Below are 17434 nucleotides of genomic sequence, written 5' to 3' on the forward strand. Positions count from 1 at the left end.
GGGCACACTTTCAGCTACCGACTATCAATGAATTAGCCACAAAGCTCAATGGAGCACAGTATTTTTCTGTATTGGACGCTAATTCTGGATTTTGGGCTATTAAATTAGATGACAAAAGTGCGGACTTATGTACTTTCAGCACGCCGTTTGGAAGGTATCAATTTTTACGACTACCTTTTGGTCTGAACTGTGCATCTGAGGTATTTCACTCAACACTTAAGCAGTTGCTAGAAGGATTAGAGGGGGTGGATTTATTCATTGATGATATTATCTGTTGGGGAGGAAATAAATATGAGCATGATTTGAGGCTTACTGCGTTGCTAAATAGAGCACAAGAAATAAATCTAAAGTTTAACAAAGACAAATGTAAAATCTGTGTACAGGAGGTGGTTTATTTAGGGCATGTTTTTAACAAAAATGGAATGAAACCGGATAAGGAAAAGGTGAAGGCCATTAAAGACATGCCTACTCCGAATAATAAGAAGTCGTTAGAGAGATTTTTGGGTGCTACTAATTACCTATCAAAATTTATTCCAAACTATTCGAATTATACTGTTCACCTTACTCGATTGCTTAAAAAGGAATCGGTGTGGTACTGGGATAGTATTCATGATGAAGCTATTGCGAAACTGAAAGATTTGGTTAGTAGTGCCCCGGTTTTAGCTTTGTATGACGTCACGCAGCCCGTGGTGTTGTCGGTAGATGCCAGCAGCGTCGCGCTCGGCGCAGTGCTCATGCAGGACGGGCGCCCGGTCGAATACGCGTCGCGCACACTCACGGACACACAGACTAGGTACGCTCAAATTGAGAAAGAGCTTCTCGCTATTGTGTACGCTTGTGAAAAGTTTCATCAATATATATATGGTAAAAAAGCAGTAGTTGTAGAAACAGATCATAAACCACTAGAGAGTATATTTAAAAAAGCCTTGGTGTCTAATCCAGTGCGTTTACAACGAATGTTACTTCGACTTCAAGGTTATGATTTGATTATTAAGTATGTACCTGGTAAATATATGTTCATTGCTGATACTTTATCGCGTGCGCCGCTTCCAGACTCTTTTGAAAGTGAGCTAGATGTTAAATTATTGCATGAAGTAAATCTTTTATTTGAGCATGTTCAAATGTCTGCAAATAAGTTGAGTTTAGTGCGAACTGAAACTTCAAAAGACAGCGATCTTAATCAACTCTGCGAGTACATTGTTAAGGGATGGCCGGCGCGAAAAGATGATGTTTACGATAAATTAAAGCCTTATTGGTCGTTACGAGATGAGTTGATTGTGGTGGACGGTATCATATTTAAAAATAAATTAATACTAGTTCCAGTTTCTTTAAGAAGTCAAATGTTAAACATCGTTCACGACGGCCATCTTGGAATAGATCGATGCAAGAGGCGTGCGCGCGAAGTTTTATTCTGGCCTGGTATTACAAATGATATAGAACTTTACGTTAAGCGGTGCAAAGTTTGTCAGGAGAACTTAAACACACAAAGTAAAGAACCCTTGATTCCAGTGCAGATTCCTCGCCTACCGTGGAATAAAATTGGGGCTGATATATTTGAATATAGGAAACAATATTATTTGATATTAGTAGATTACTATTCAGGTTTTGTTGAAGTCTGTGATTTAAAAAATATTTGTTCTAAATCTGTAATAACGGCGATGAGGGAAAACTTTGCTAGACACGGAATTCCTGAACTGGTCATAAGTGACAACGCAACTCAATTTTCTAGCCGTGATTTCAAAAGGTTTGCTAGTGAGTGGGGATTTGATCACGTAACTTCATCGCCAAATTATCCCCAATCAAATGGCAAGAGTGAGCGAGCTGTACAGACGGTAAAGAAGTTACTTGTTAAATCTATTAATAGCAATAGTGATTTCTACCTTAACCTGCTTAGTTATAGAAATACACCACGTGATAAGGACTTAAGCTCACCTGCACAGCTATTAATGGGACGTAGACTAAACTGCAGGCTTCCAGTTCATCCTGATTTATTAAAGCCAAATGTTGTGCACGACAAAGAATACGAGTATCTAATTAATAGGCAGAGGAAAGTCAAAATGTATTATGATAGGCATTGTAAAAACTTACCAGAGTTAGATTTGGGAGATCAGGTGATCATGCAGGATGGGGACAAGAAAACTAGAGGTCAAGTTGTGGCCAAAGCTCCAACTCCACGATCATATGTAGTGCAGAATAACATAGGTAGAACCTATCGTAGAAATCGCCGCTATTTAAAAAAATGTGAACCCCAACTTCATGATTCTCCTGACCCCCCACCTCAACCAGGTTCAAGTACAGATGGTCCCGTCGTCAGGGGTGAGATAGATGCTGGCTGTCTAAAAGAAACCCATCTCTCTCCTCCTATGACAAGGAAAAGAGCTAAGAGGCTACAATTAGACATTGATTAAAAACTGTAATTCTTTAGTAAATAATGTATTGGTGTGTAATTTTTTTTTCTCTTTAATTGTTTTGTTTATTTACATATTGTTTGTTTTATTTGTATTTTTTTTTCTTTGTTGGGGAAGATAATCCTATGTTAATTTGTTTATTATGGGGGAGATGTTGTGGGTATTCTACAATAAAGTTAGTTGTCATCCGATACGCGTTTCATTAACACAACAGTTACTAATGTGATAAACAGAGACGCAGCTAACCTATTTTTTGTCCCTTATCGTGTAACTGGTTTTTTTCAAGAATACATACAAGGTATGCAACTTTAGTTGCAAAACAAACTTTGAGAATTCGTGGCGTAATTGTATTTCTCATTAGTTATTTACTGTGGTTTATGAAGGCTAGTTATAATGGAGCACATATGTATAAACTATGTCTAATGTTAAATACTAACTAAAAAATACTAAATCTAAAAGTGAACATCTTAAAAATTTAAACTAAAACTAAAAACTTAAAAAATATAATATTATAACTTATTCTAGAACATAAAAATTACAAATCGAAAATATCATCTAAACCACCGCAATGAGGCAGGGTGCCCAGAAATGTTTTTTTTAATCTTCCTATTAAATAATATACCATATTATAACTAAAATATATTATTAAAAGGAGTCCCTTTAGGCAAGGTTCCGAAAATACTGGCAGCATTCCCTCTTTGAATAGCTAGGCTAATTTGTCCGAGGTAGCTGCCAGCTCTTCGGTCTCCTGTGTTGTCGACTAACCTTTTAGCTATTGCCTTATAAAGTCTTATAGCGCTAGGACCCCACGGATCACGGGCTTGGACGATTTAACCTAAGGACGCGCCTCGCATGATTATTCCCCTCTGTCAATAGTAATGGATTTTTAATCCACTGCGTTTATAAACACTGTTTGCGGAATCGATTTTGTCATTGTCAAAATCGTTTTCGATGTGTGACGACGTCTTACACGCTGGGTGAAAAATGCCTGTTTGTGCCGTTAGTGAGTGCAAGAACAAATCAAACACATCAAATTTACAAAAAGATGGAATTTTATTTCATAAGTACCTAAGTATTTTTGGTGTAATAAACGCTTTCTATAAATTAAATTACATAAATTATTATAATAAAATAACAATCGAGAACTTTACCGATTCAGTAATTGAGTACGTGATAATTCGGTAGAAACGAGTCACACTCCTCACGAGACTATATTTTGTTTTTTCTAAACAATTGCAACCCTCGATATATACAAATTAGGTTAAAATTTGAATACGCGTGAACAGCATGAAATTACGTAGTAGTACGATAGTGATTGCGGTTCGATTATCGATATCGATGAAAACATTTTCTTTATTATTAACGACTAAATTACCGTCTTCAAGTCAAGTAAAGAATAGTTATTATTAATTACCACAATTTTTTCGCTACCTATACTTGTAATAAAACTGGTCGATTTCTGTGATTTCACGTACTTAATACATTTAAAAAAAAAATTAAAGCAACGCAATTTTAGTGATAGGCGCGAAACGGGGTAGGGTGTCTCTGAACTGGGTAATATGTAGCTAAAAGGTGTACCTTTCTCAAGGATGAGGATCAGGTAATAATTTATCATAATCGTTTTATTTTTACAGATTTCCTAAAGACGCCCACTTTAAAATGAAGTGGGCACAATTGTGCGATCGAAAACGTAGTTGAGAACCTACCCGCACAAGTACTATCTGTTCGGCGCACTTTGATTCGTCCCAATTTGAATGTTTGCCTAATAAACGTCGCAAATTAGTCTGTCATGCCATACCAACATTGCTTTTAGCAGATACCGTAAGTGTTTCCATATTATGTGTTTACATGTAAAATTTGAAACAATTTTTGAGGGTGTCTGACTGTCTGTCTTTTTGTGTTACGCTTTAACAACCTACTATGATGAATAATTAACATTTTCACTATCGAAATTTTAAATGAAAATTTCGTTATATAAAAAAATACAAAAGATTAAAAATGATATAAAATAAGTAAAAAAGTATGTGCATATTTTTTAAATAAATATTTTTCTTATTTTTACGTTGCATTATTAGTTTTTGGGATAATTACCTATTAAGTGAGGTGAATGTATGCAAGAATACGGTACGCTGACCAAACACTGGTTTTAAGTAATTAAATACGAGTAATAAATTCTTACTTCTACTTTTGTTTCTGAAAAACTATCGATATATTTTAAAATATCGATACGGTAGCATCGCAAATCAATTTGACTGTCTTACACTCGTAATGTCTTTGTATGTTGATGTATATAACTTATTAGTGTGCGTAAAATGTAGTAGTGTTGAAGATTTAGATATGTGTGTGTTAATAATGACACAAAACTTTGTTGAGTGAGTGTGTCAAGTTGTCTATGTAGTGTTTCCTCGTCCCGCACCAAAAGTGACAGAAATTTTTATTCGTAATATTAGGCGCGTTACAAGTCCATAGGTTAAATCGTCCAAGATCACGGGTCTCGACACTGAATGGGACAAATTCATATTCGGAGCCTAGACCCCTGTATTTGCATGTTTTGGCTTTTTCAGCCGTTATTTACTTGTTTTCACATAGAAAACGTATAATACAAATATTGTTGATCGGTTAATACAAATAAATGACTACTAAACAATTGTCGTGTTATCGCTATCTCATACGCGGTTACACAGTATACTTCAATGTACCTTTATTACTCTATCTACGTTAGTAGGTAATTTCTTGGAACCATAGATAATACACTACAGAAGCACATTGAACCATCATAGTTTGTCGAAAAAAAAGTTGAAAATAATGGAGGGCGCTACTTGCTTACATGGTACTATATAATAATAATCATCTTTATTTCAGATTTTATTATAAAGGCCTACGCAGACCGGGACGGCAAGGCAAGGGATTTTAATTTTTACTAATGGACATTCAACCGTACTGGTACAGAAATACGACATAAATTGCTATGCTTTAAAATGATGCCGTGGCATTGAAAGGGATTTTATCGCAACACGCGCCACAGGCTCCCGTGGCGGGATGCCGTGGCATACTGCGGTAGGCAACGGCATGCCACGGACTCCGGCGCTCGTAGTGATATACTGCGGGGTGCGGCGGCGGGAGTAGAGAAGCGGGGAATGCACACCAATATTGACCATCCATTTGCGCCCGCGTCTTTGACGACTGTGCTACGTGATTTTTTCGGAGACCAGTTTTTTACGTTTTTTATTCCAACATGGAGGAAAAATTAATAACTTTAGTTCAAGACTATGATTATTTATATAATATGTCATCAAAACATTATATGAACACTCAAATGAAGAACAATGCGTGGAAAAGAATTGGAATAGAAATGAATAAAACAGGTAAGTAAATATTTTTGCACTATAATTATATTTTAAGATTTAACACAGTATTAATGTCTATTTACAATATCGTTTTGCCATGGAATAGAGCCCTCATCAGACCTAAAGTAATCTTTAAACATCTCCCGTACTGTCATACCATCTAATGCATTGTTCATATTATTATCGTTTTCTAAATTAATGCTTACACTTGCTATATTTTGGCTTTCTGTGCTTGTACCACCTATGATGAAATTGTGTAAGCAAGTACATGCTAAAATGATATTATCAACATATTTTGGTTGAACCTGAATTCCTTTTTGACATAATTCGAAACGTTCTTGAAGTATACCAAATGCATTTTCGACGATACGCCTGGCTCTACTCAAACGATAATTGTATATTTTCATTGCTTCATCTGTCAATCGATCGCCACTAAATGGTCTCATAATGTTTGTGGTTAACGGAAAAGCCTCGTCTGCTACAAAAACATACGGCAACTCAAGATCAGTCCTCGGTAAACGTTTTTTTGGGGGAATATCGAGGGCATTAGAAGTCAATTTTTTTCCAAATATTGAGTTTTGCATTATACCTCCATCACTATTTCGTCCATATGATCCTACATCTGCAATCACAAATTTATAATTTGCATCCACAACCGCTAGTAGTACGATACTGAAAAACTTTTTATAGTTTATGTAGAGACTTCCACTATTGCGAGGTGCTTTTATCCTGAAATGTTTACCATCTATTGCACCGATGCAGTTCGGGAAATTCCATTTTTCATCAAATTCCATCGCGATTCGCGTCCATTTTTCCCTTGTTGGTTTTGGCATAACACTAGGTCTTAGGACATTCCAAATGACTCGGCAAGTTTCATGTACGATAGAGCGCACTGTACTAAACCCCATGCGATAGCTGTAACCTAGAGACTTGAAGCTACTTCCCGTGATCAAAAATCTGAAAGATAATATACCATTTTACCTGCTTATGTTTTGTTTTAGGTGAAGAATGCCAGAAAATATGGGGTAATATACGTAATAATTTTAGGAAAGCTCTGAATAACAGAAAAACAAAGAGTGGTGACCCGTACACAAAGCGACGCCCTATCAAGTTTGAAAAAGAGCTGGAGTTTTTGAAAAAATTCATTCAGCACAGAAAACAAACCTCGAATCTGGACTCCTCTTCAGAGGATACGCAGACTTCTTTCGCAGAATCCGCTGTCAATGATAATGATGAACGTTCAGTTTCGCGAATGACCAATGATTCACACCATTCCTTAATAAGACCAGAACCTACAACAACTGCTGAAATACTAAATAAATACATTGAATCGAAAAAGGAGGTGGACCCCATTGATTCGTTCTTTCAAACAATGGCTGCCACAGTAAAAAAACTACCAGAAAGAGTGCAGGTCCAAATAAAGAGACAAATATTTAATGTGGTAACTGACGCCGAATTAAAATACATAGAGGGAACTCCAGCTCCAACATCTGAAGATGTCTCTAGCTATGAAACCACCTCAGGCTCTGGTTATGAAGCTGCTTCGGGGTCTGGCTATGGAACCGCCTCAGGCTCTGGTTATGAAGCTGCTTCGGGGTCTGGCTATGGAACTGCCTCAGGCTCTGGTTATGAAGCTGTTTCACGGTCTGTTTATGGTACCGCCTCTGGCCCTGGCTATGAAGCTGCTTCAGGGTCTGGCTACAAAACTGCAGTTTCTGAATACGAAACTAATCTAAACTAGTAGGTACTCTAAATTAAGTAAAAACAAATAAAGATCCAGGGATTATCAGTGAGAAGGTTTATCAGTGCAAAAACTTGAAAATCGTTATTATGTGTCTACAATACATGATTGTACTTGGCAAAAAATATTGTTTTTTTTTTTTAATTTAATAAAAGAAGAAAAAATAAAACTTATACAATCATTTAACTACCCACCTCAAACACAAGGATAATCTCTGATCGGCTTCAATGGGGTTGCGAAAATTGGTCCTCTGTTTTTCGATATATGGTCGACATATATTCAACAGTGCTTGAAATTTCTCATAATCCATTCTATGATAGTCATAAAATTTTTGCACGTCGTATTTTAAATCATTAAATAAATTATTGAATTCACCCTTTGATTCCCTTTCTTTCCATAAATTATCAACCCAAAATCTTCTTCTATCCCTATTATTAGCCTGTGCACCTTCTTCTTCATCTGCAATAATCGATATCAACACCAAATCCCAATCTACCATTTTAAAACTGAGGCACACCAACACTCGATCAAACGCAACTGAAGACTAAAAGTGTATCAGGCAGCAGGAGTCGCTGAGGCGTGCTTTGTCGTGCCGCGGCACGCCGTGGCATGCCGTGGCAAAGTGCTGGAATGCCGCGGTATCTAAGCGGCCAGTGTGCGCTGACTCACGGCAAAATCCCTTGCCTTGCCGTCCCGGTCTGCGTAGGCCTTAAGTATTGATATTACATCCATTTTGTTAGTAATAAAATTAATTGTTAATGACTATGTTAGTAAGTAGGCTGTTTTATGAACCATTTTAGTTGTCTAGGAATCTACCACCCATGAGACAGAGTGCATGTGCAAACCAACCCATAAATGGATTATATCTAGTTTTTCAGATAGTTTTTATAGTTTGAACTGTAAATGTTTGATCCTTTTAATATCATGATAAAAGTTTTATATGATTGTGTGGATAGTCTAGTGATTAAAATTTAAATGTTCGACCCATCTCGAGGTCCTGGGTTTGATTTCCAGGTCGGGTCAAAAATTGTTAGGCGTTGAGTTTTGTAACCCTCGGTAATTTCAAATTTAAGAAATGTTAATCCAACAGAATGGCTTTAATTGAAAAGCCTGCAATAGCTGCAAAAAGAGAACACTACCTAAAGTGTATTTTAGAAAACAGAAAATTGCTTCAAAATAATATTATTTATTTAGATGAAAGTTATATCCATTCTTTATACAAAGTTAGAAAGTGTATTAAAAAAATGCAGTTTTTGACGGATCGCACACAGTCCACAGATCAAGATCAGTTCTGTTTCCCAGGAGTTTTACAATACGGCGAACAGTACTTTAAAGTTACTTTGACCCCATGGTCGCTTTCGCCCCGGGTGATTTTAATCTTTATTAAAATGTAATGGATTTCTTTTATTGCCTGAAATAAAATGATTTATTTATTTATTATTATAAAGACTATGAAGGAACAGAGTTGCGTCCCGAAGTCTGAGTCCGCAGCGCAGCGCAGAGGCGAAGAGGCGAAGAGCGCACCGAGCGTGACACGGAGAGGGAGCAAAGGGAAATGAAAGTAGTCATAAAGCTTTCAGTTTATTATTTAAACAAATATCACTTTTATTTACAACCAAAGCAATCACAAATGTATAAAGTAATCATAATCACCTAGAACTACTTAACAGATGGGAATATTTACAAGTGTGTGTGAACGGTCACGCGTCGCCGAGGCGCAGCGCCGCCTCCAGGTCGCGCAGCACGTCCGTCTCCTTGGCGTCCAGCAGCGCGAAGCGGCGGTCGAGCGCCGTGAGGTGCGCGAACGTGAGGTGCAGGTGCGCGTGCAGGCGCAGCAGCGCCAGCTCGCGGAAGTGCGCGGCGTACAGGTGCGCCACCACGTGGAACAGCAGGCGCACCACGCGCCGCACCGCCGCGCCGAAGTGCGGCGGGAACTCGTTCGCGTACTTGGTGGGGAAGACGGCCTCGTCGTTGACGGTCTTCTGCGTGTAGGTCATGACGTAGTCGACGTACTGCGGCGCCGCCACGCGCGACTTCTTGCCGCGCTCGTCGAGCCACGCGTAGCTGCGCCCGCCCGGGCCCGTCATGTCGGCGCAGGCGGGCGCGCGCGCCGAGCAGAACTCCGACACGGCGCCGTACAGCAGGTTGACGTGCTCGAACAGCGCCAGCGCTGTAACGACAGCAGCACGACTCACTGGAGGTTCAGCCGAATATTGCATACTAAAATATCATTTCAGGGGGCCCGTAAACTTAAATAATTTGATTTGATTTGATTTGATTTGTAAATCCAGTTATATCTTGTACTTGAACAATAAATACTAAAATTAGATAAATATTATAAAGTAACAAAAATATTTCATTTTTAATGTTCAGAATTAACTATTTACAATGGGGCCGATTCTCTTGTACACAATCTCTAAACTAAACTAAATTTAACAGGTCTAAATCTAGTGCTATCCTTTTGCGCAAGCAACATTATGAAAGGGATAGCAATAGATTTAGACGTGCCATTTTAGGTTAGTTTAGAGATTGTGTACAACGGAATTAGCCACATTATATAATTAAAACTATCTTATGGGAGTTACGGGATACCGCAAGGTCTTAGTTCGGGGCGAACCACTAGTTTTACTAAACGACCACATCTGGCAGACTAGACAATTGATTTACGAACTCGTTTTCAGTAAATTACTCGGCTAAGTATGATTTACGATGTTTTTAAAAGGAAGTGTCTAGCTATATATAGTGCTGCTATACAGTGCTGCTATATAGTGCTGCTATATAGTGCTAGACTGCCACGAGTTATCGTTTTTTGAAAATACTTTCCCTACCGCTAATGATTATGTTTTGATATAATTTTTAAAATTAGTTTTTAAAAAGCTAAATTAAATTAGTTATTAAATTAGTTTTTAAAGCTTTTAAAATTAGTTCCTAAGTAGGCATAAGTAACGTAGATAAAATGAGGGTTTTAGTTTGCCATATAAAAGTTTTGCGCCAATCCATACTTAATATTATAAATGCGAAAGTCTATCTCTATCTAAAGACAGACGTCTGTCTGTTAGCTTTTCACGGCCCAACCGTTCAACCGATTTTGATGAAATTTGGTACAGAGTTAGCTTATATCCCCGGGAAGTACATATCCTACTTTTCATCCCGGAAAATTGATGAGTTCCCACGGGATTTTTAAAAACCTAAATCCACGCGTACGAAGTCGCGGGCATCAGCTAGTGTGATATATTTTGTAGATAGAGAGACTACAAAGATAAGAGTTGTATTTGATGCGTCACGTAAAGGTACTAATAATATTCCGCTGAATGCTCGCCCGACTTCATACATATGCCGGCAGAGCCGTATTATAATTATTGTTAAAAGATAGCTCATTAACATTACGCAATCGTCCCCACCGTCATTTTGAGACAATAAAAGTGAATGCGGCGGTACGAGGAGATTATTATTCATTTGGCTTCGGCCAGAGGAAGTTCTCCGTGTGTGTCGTATTGTTTGTTTTGTTATCATTTTTGTTGTAACCTAATGTGGTTTTAGTTGTAAAAGGATATAGTACTAGGTTGTGAAAGGTTGCTGTGTGTTTGATGGTAGTGGCGTAATAGTGCGTGGAAGTGATCTAGACAGCTTGTTTATCTGGTGAGTCCTTTTGTATCGTTCCAATTTGTATTAGACAAACGTGATTGTTGTAGTTGATGTTAATTGAACTAATTGTGGTGTGCTAGGTTAGCTGGTTGGTCTGGGACCGGTATGGGTGGAGCCGGTCGCTAGGTAGGGACTTAGCTAGTGTTAGTTAGCATTGTCTAGTCTCATAGAAGACGTTGTTATCATGACTCATTATTATTGAGGTTAATTGTTAGATTTGTAAGATGATGTAATGGTGACAATCAATTACACAAACACAAAACTAAAGCTACGCGAGCTCCAAACGCGCCCAGGTCTGAGAAGAACCCACAAATATGTGTGTGTGTGTGATACCTGCTGTGCGACGCGAGCCACTCGTTGTAGTCGAGGCCGTGCGGCAGCTCCACCAGCTGGCGCATGTCCAGCTCGGGCAGCTTGCGCTCCAGCAGAGCCTCCTGCAGGTACAGCTTGGGGTCTGAGGGTAGCGCATGTGTGTGTGATACCTACTGTGCGACGCGAGCCACTCGTTGTAGTCGAGGCCGTGCGGCAGCTCCACCAGCTGGCGCATGTCCAGCTCGGGCAGCTTGCGCTCCAGCAGAGCCTCCTGCAGGTACAGCTTGGGGTCTGAGGGTAGCGCATGTGTGTGTGATACCTACTGTGCGACGCGAGCCACTCGTTGTAGTCGAGGCCGTGCGGCAGCTCCACCAGCTGGCGCATGTCCAGCTCGGGCAGCTTGCGCTCCAGCAGAGCCTCCTGCAGGTACAGCTTGGGGTCTGAGGGTAGCGCATGTGTGTGTGATACCTACTGTGCGACGCGAGCCACTCGTTGTAGTCGAGGCCGTGCGGCAGCTCCACCAGCTGGCGCATGTCCAGCTCGGGCAGCTTGCGCTCCAGCAGAGCCTCCTGCAGGTACAGCTTGGGGTCTGAGGGTAGCGCATGTGTGTGTGATACCTACTGTGCGACGCGAGCCACTCGTTGTAGTCGAGGCCGTGCGGCAGCTCCACCAGCTGGCGCATGTCCAGCTCGGGCAGCTTGCGCTCCAGCAGAGCCTCCTGCAGGTACAGCTTGGGGTCTGAGGGTAGCGCATGTGTGTGTGATACCTACTGTGCGACGCGAGCCACTCGTTGTAGTCGAGGCCGTGCGGCAGCTCCACCAGCTGGCGCATGTCCAGCTCGGGCAGCTTGCGCTCCAGCAGAGCCTCCTGCAGGTACAGCTTGGGGTCTGAGGGTAGCGCATGTGTGTGTGATACCTACTGTGCGACGCGAGCCACTCGTTGTAGTCGAGGCCGTGCGGCAGCTCCACCAGCTGGCGCATGTCCAGCTCGGGCAGCTTGCGCTCCAGCAGAGCCTCCTGCAGGTACAGCTTGGGGTCTGAGGGTAGCGCATGTGTGTGTGATACCTACTGTGCGACGCAAGCCACTCGTTGTAGTCGAGGCCGTGCGGCAGCTCCACCAGCTGGCGCATGTCCAGCTCGGGCAGCTTGCGCTCCAGCAGAGCCTCCTGCAGGTACAGCTTGGGGTCTGAGGGTAGCGCATGTGTGTGTGATACCTACTGTGCGACGCGAGCCACTCGTTGTAGTCGAGGCCGTGCGGCAGCTCCACCAGCTGGCGCATGTCCAGCTCGGGCAGCTTGCGCTCCAGCAGAGCCTCCTGCAGGTACAGCTTGGGGTCTGAGCGTAGCGCATGTGTGTGTGATACCTACTGTGCGACGCGAGCCACTCGTTGTAGTCGAGGCCGTGCGGCAGCTCCACCAGCTGGCGCATGTCCAGCTCGGGCAGCTTGCGCTCCAGCAGAGCCTCCTGCAGGTACAGCTTGGGGTCGCCCACCGCTTCTCCCTCACGCTCCTTGCGCCGCGCCTTCCTGGAACGCGAAACATAAGTTCACTTGGCATTGATATACATATCAGAGTACAGAACATGAAAGACCTAGGTGTAATTTTTGATAAAAAATTGGCCTTCCATGACCATATTAACACCGTAGCAGCTGACTCATTTCGAAGATTAGGATTTGTACTACGCAACTCTCGGGAGTTCCATAGTCCTTTGGTAATACGATTACTATATTACGCCTTAGTCCGAAGCAAGCTCGAAACAAGCACCTGTGTCTGGCATCCGTACGAGCCAAAGTACGGGCTTATATTAGAAAAAGTACAAAAGGCCTTCCTAAGATACCTGTATAAACGTTGCTATGGATATTACCCTTTCCTATACCCAACCAAATGTCTGTTAGGTTGCTTAGGTTTCAACTCCCTGGAGGTCAGACGCATTTGCGACCAACTGAAAATTATGTGTCAAATTTTGCGAGATGTTAATGCTCCAGAACTTCATGACCAACTGTGTCGCATACATGTCCCTGAATCCAACAGTAATCTTCGTCCACGAAAAAATAAACTTTTCGTGGTCCCACATCATCGCACTGTTGCTAGATCTATGTCACCTATACCCCGTTCATTAGCATCATTCAACGCGCTTTTGGACAATAATGCTCAATGGGACCCATTTAATGATGGGTCTATAATACTGGTTCGGGAGTTACTGAAGTACGCTGAGAGCATTGCATGAATATGTCATTCAATGTTCTCAGCGTACATATTCAAAATTCTTTGATCTTTTATCGTTTTGTATTTTATGTCTTTTTTCTTGTACCTTTATTTATTATTAATCATCTAGTTAGTGTAAGTGGCACTGCCGTTCTAATTAGATATAAAATAAATAAAATAAAATAAATAAATAAAATAAATATCAGTGTGTGTAAGTGTAAATGTACAATATGTATATTGTGGGAGGGGGAGGACGGGGAGGAGGGCCGAGGGGAGGACGGCTGCTCGACACATAACCGACATTCTCCTTGACCACGTTGTGCCTTGCGCAGGATTTGTTGGTCAAAACTTCGTGCTGATGCGCGACAATGCCCGTTGTCACAACGACAACGTCGCGTGTCACTCAGCAGTTCCTGAACGAAGTTAATATCATCATCAACCAAGAGACGTCCACAGCTGGACATAGGTCTCTTATAGGGACTTCCACACGCCACGGTCTTGCGCCGCCGCCATCCAGCGGCTCCCTGCGACTCGTCTGATGTCGTCCGTCCACCTAGTGGGGAGTCTTCCAACGCTGCGTCTTCCGGTGCGAGGTCGCCATTCCAGCACCTTGGGACCCCAACGTCTATCGGTTGTACGAACTATGTGCCTTGCCCATTGGCACTTCAGCTTCGCAACCCGTTGAGCTATGTCGGTTACTCTAGTTCTCCTTCGGATCTCCTCATTTCTGATTTGATCACGTAAAGAACCAACTCTCTCCATCGCCCGCTGAGTGACTCTGAGCTTTCTTATGAGGCCCATAGTTAGCGACCATGTCTCGGATCCATATGTCATCACTGGCAACACGCACTGTTCCAAGACTTTGGTCTTCAAGCACTGAGGAATTTTGGACAAGAAGACATCTCGAAGCTTCCTGAACGCTGCCCAACCGAGTTGGAAGAAGTTCATATACATGTGGTGAACTGGCCTGCGCTCAGTCCAGACATAAACCCCATCGAGCACTTGTGGGATCAGCTCGAGAGAAAGGTCCGGTCGCTTCGACCATTGATGAATTGAAGGTGGCCTTATTCGAGGAGTGGTACGGAATTCCTCAGGACGCCAGGTCCACGAAGAAGCGACTGCCAACAGCTGCGATCAGAGCTAGGGGGAGCAATACAAAATATTGACTTAATAAATAACTCCGAGTTTTTTTTACATTTTATGTTTTATGTAAATACAACATATTTTCCTAAATTCCCATTTTCCTTCCTTCACATCCAGATAGCATTAATTTAAAATGTACTCATAAAATTATGACAACATTGGTATCAACTTAATGCCTAGATCAAGCTTTTAAATGATACTAGCTGATGCTCGCGACTTGGTACGCGTGGATTTAGGTTTTTAAAAATCCTGTGGCAACTCTTCAATTTTCCGGGATAAAAAGTAGCCTATGTCCTTCCCCCCGATTGCTATCTCGATTCGACTTACCCACCCTTCGAACGAACGACACTCAAACAGCTCTGTCTGTCTGTTTGAACGGGCTAATCTTCGGAACGGCTGAACCTACTTTGACAGAACTTTCACAGGCAAGTAGAGAATTGATCAGGGGCTACTTTTGTAACCGACTTTCAAAAAAGGAGGATATGTGTTTTTCTACATATACACCGAAATCTCCGAGATTTCTGAACCGATTTGAGTAATTTTTTCAGGGTTCCGTACCTCAAAAGGAAAAACGGAACCCTAATAGGTTTACTTTGTTGTCTGTCTGTCAGTCTGTCAAGAAACCTACAGGGTACTTCCCGTTGACCTAGAATCATGAAATTTGGTAGATAGGTAGGTCTTATAGCAGACATTCGGGGAAAAAACTGAAAACCGTTAATTTGTGGTTACATACAAACAACAAAGGAGCCTAGCGTGTGGGGTGGGTATCAACATTTAGAGCTCAAAGGAGCCTAACGTGTGGGGTGGGTATCAACATTTAGAGCTCAAAGGAGCCTAACGTGTGGGGTGGGTATCAACATTTAGAGCTCAAAGGAGCCTAGGGTATCAACATTTAGAGCTCATCGAGTACAGTGCATTTTTTTTCTTTTTTGTCTTAAAAAATAAGGAAATGGGGCTATCTCAAAAAATAAACTAGTTAGGAATATGACATTTCGTTATGTTATGTACTTACCATAATATACTGTGCTTAAACAATAAATACTGAAAAATAAGATTTATGAAATAGTTTGTGAGCAGGGACCAAAAGAAACGAACATTTTTTGTTTTTTTTTTTCACAGTCGCAATTGTGAATTGCGATGTTCTGCTCGGAGAAGAAATATTTCGTGCCCCCAAAATATGATATTCATAATTATGTACGGAACCGTAAAAGAGCGAGGCCCGTCTCGCACTCGGCCGGGGTATAATATGGTTAGTGATAACAGAAAAGCAGAATTCCGCCATCCCACGACCTTCACTCGGCTGATAACCAGATCGTACCTACTACCTATGACGGCGCGCCACTCGCCCAGTGCAATCAGTTCAAGGCTACCTTCAAGTTCCACTGATCTCACACGACGTTGCACACGACTCGCTCGGCGTGGATTGACAGTACACAGATTACACACAAAGGAATCCTTCGGTTTTCCGGCACAGAGTGTCCTCGCTGCTAAACTATGAACTAAATTTTGTTTAATAATAATTAATTCTGTTCGGAAATTTTAGCGTTACAAAGTACAAACAGACAATGAGGAGCGAGGCGCGAGTCAAGTGGAGGCAATCGATCGGTCGACGTGTCGGCGTGTGCCGTTAACGCGATTAGTGCGGCACCTGCAGAAGCACGAGACGGTGTCGTCGAGCTCGAGCGGCAGCGGCAGCGGCGCGCTGCGGAGACGCACGTGGTCGGGGCGGCGGCGCAGCGCGGCGGGCGGCGCGGCGGGCGGCGCGGCGAGCGGCGCGGCGAGCGGCGCGGCGGGCGGCGCGGCGGGCGGCCAGCGGCGCGGCGCGGCCTCGTCGTCGCTCATGGCGCGCGGCGCGGGCGGCGCGGCGACGCGGACTGTCGCCTGCGAGCGGCGCACTATCGCGAGCGCCGCCAGGGCTGTCACCTCCCCTTACACTCGAGTACACAGCGGCGCGGCGCGGCCTCGTCGTCGCTCATGGCGCGCGGCGCGGGCGGCGCGGCGACGCGGACTGTCGCCTGCGAGCGGCGCACTATCGCGAGCGCCGCCAGGGCTGTCACCTCCCCTTACACTCGAGTACACAGCGGCGCGGCGCGGCCTCGTCGTCGCTCATGGCGCGCGGCGCGGGCGGCGCGGCGACGCGGACTGTCGCCTGCGAGCGGCGCACTATCGCGAGCGCCGCCAGGGCTGTCACCTCCCCTTACACTCGAGTACACAGCGGCGCGGCGCGGCCTCGTCGTCGCTCATGGCGCGCGGCGCGGGCGGCGCGGCGACGCGGACTGTCGCCTGCGAGCGGCGCACTATCGCGAGCGCCGCCAGGGCTGTCACCTCCCCTTACACTCGAGTACACAGCGGCGCGGCGCGGCCTCGTCGTCGCTCATGGCGCGCGGCGCGGGCGGCGCGGCGACGCGGACTGTCGCCTGCGAGCGGCGCACTATCGCGAGCGCCGCCAGGGCTGTCACCTCCCCTTACACTCGAGTACACAGCGGCGCGGCGCGGCCTCGTCGTCGCTCATGGCGCGCGGCGCGGGCGGCGCGGCGACGCGGACTGTCGCCTGCGAGCGGCGCACTATCGCGAGCGCCGCCAGGGCTGTCACCTCCCCTTACACTCGAGTACACAGCGGCGCGGCGCGGCCTCG

General features: G+C 43.5%; 2 protein-coding genes across 3 annotated transcripts; both read right to left on the minus strand.

Moving 5' to 3' along the window:
• Nucleotides 1–5778: 5778 nt before the first annotated feature.
• Nucleotides 5779–8216, minus strand: LOC117983330 (uncharacterized). 2 transcript variants are annotated; one of them, XM_034969842.2, is made up of 3 exons: nt 7691–8216; nt 6498–6712; nt 5779–6377 (listed from the first exon to the last, which is right to left on the minus strand). In XM_034969842.2, the coding sequence occupies exons 1-3, from the start codon at nt 7993–7995 to the stop codon at nt 5824–5826; spliced, it is 1074 nt and encodes a 357-aa protein (XP_034825733.1). In that variant the 5' UTR covers nt 7996–8216; the 3' UTR covers nt 5779–5823. The 2 variants fall into 2 exon arrangements, with proteins under 2 accessions (XP_034825733.1, XP_034825732.1); XM_034969841.2 differs by having other exon boundaries at nt 5779–6712; nt 7691–8214.
• Nucleotides 8217–9064: 848 nt separating this feature from the next.
• Mob2 (MOB kinase activator 2) lies at nt 9065–16641 on the minus strand. The gene is made up of 3 exons (XM_069499200.1): nt 16448–16641; nt 12820–12977; nt 9065–9666 (listed from the first exon to the last, which is right to left on the minus strand). Exons 1-3 carry the CDS (start codon nt 16639–16641, stop codon nt 9197–9199), a joined length of 822 nt encoding a protein of 273 aa, XP_069355301.1. The 3' UTR covers nt 9065–9196.
• Nucleotides 16642–17434: the final 793 nt, after the last annotated feature.

This window comes from Maniola hyperantus, chromosome 6, assembly GCF_902806685.2.
Source record: "Maniola hyperantus chromosome 6, iAphHyp1.2, whole genome shotgun sequence".
Lineage (NCBI taxonomy): Eukaryota > Metazoa > Arthropoda > Insecta > Lepidoptera > Nymphalidae > Maniola > Maniola hyperantus.

Excerpts from the sequence above, each read along its gene's own strand:
- Mob2 (XM_069499200.1), bottom strand. The coding sequence starts at position 16,641 with ATGAGCGACGACGAGGCCGCGCCGCGCCGCTGGCCGCCCGCCGCGCCG. Across the intron at positions 12,978-16,447 it reads ACCGTCTCGTGCTTCTGCAG|GAAGGCGCGGCGCAAGGAGC; the intron begins GTGCCGCACTAA and ends TTCGCGTTCCAG. Across the intron at positions 9,667-12,819 it reads CGAGTGGCTCGCGTCGCACA|CGCTGGCGCTGTTCGAGCAC; the intron begins GTAGGTATCACA and ends CTGTCGTTACAG.
- LOC117983330 (XM_034969841.2), bottom strand. The coding sequence starts at position 7,995 with ATGGTAGATTGGGATTTGGTGTTGATATCGATTATTGCAGATGAAGAA. Across the intron at positions 6,713-7,690 it reads AGATTATCCTTGTGTTTGAG|ATTTTTGATCACGGGAAGTA; the intron begins GTGGGTAGTTAA and ends ATTATCTTTCAG.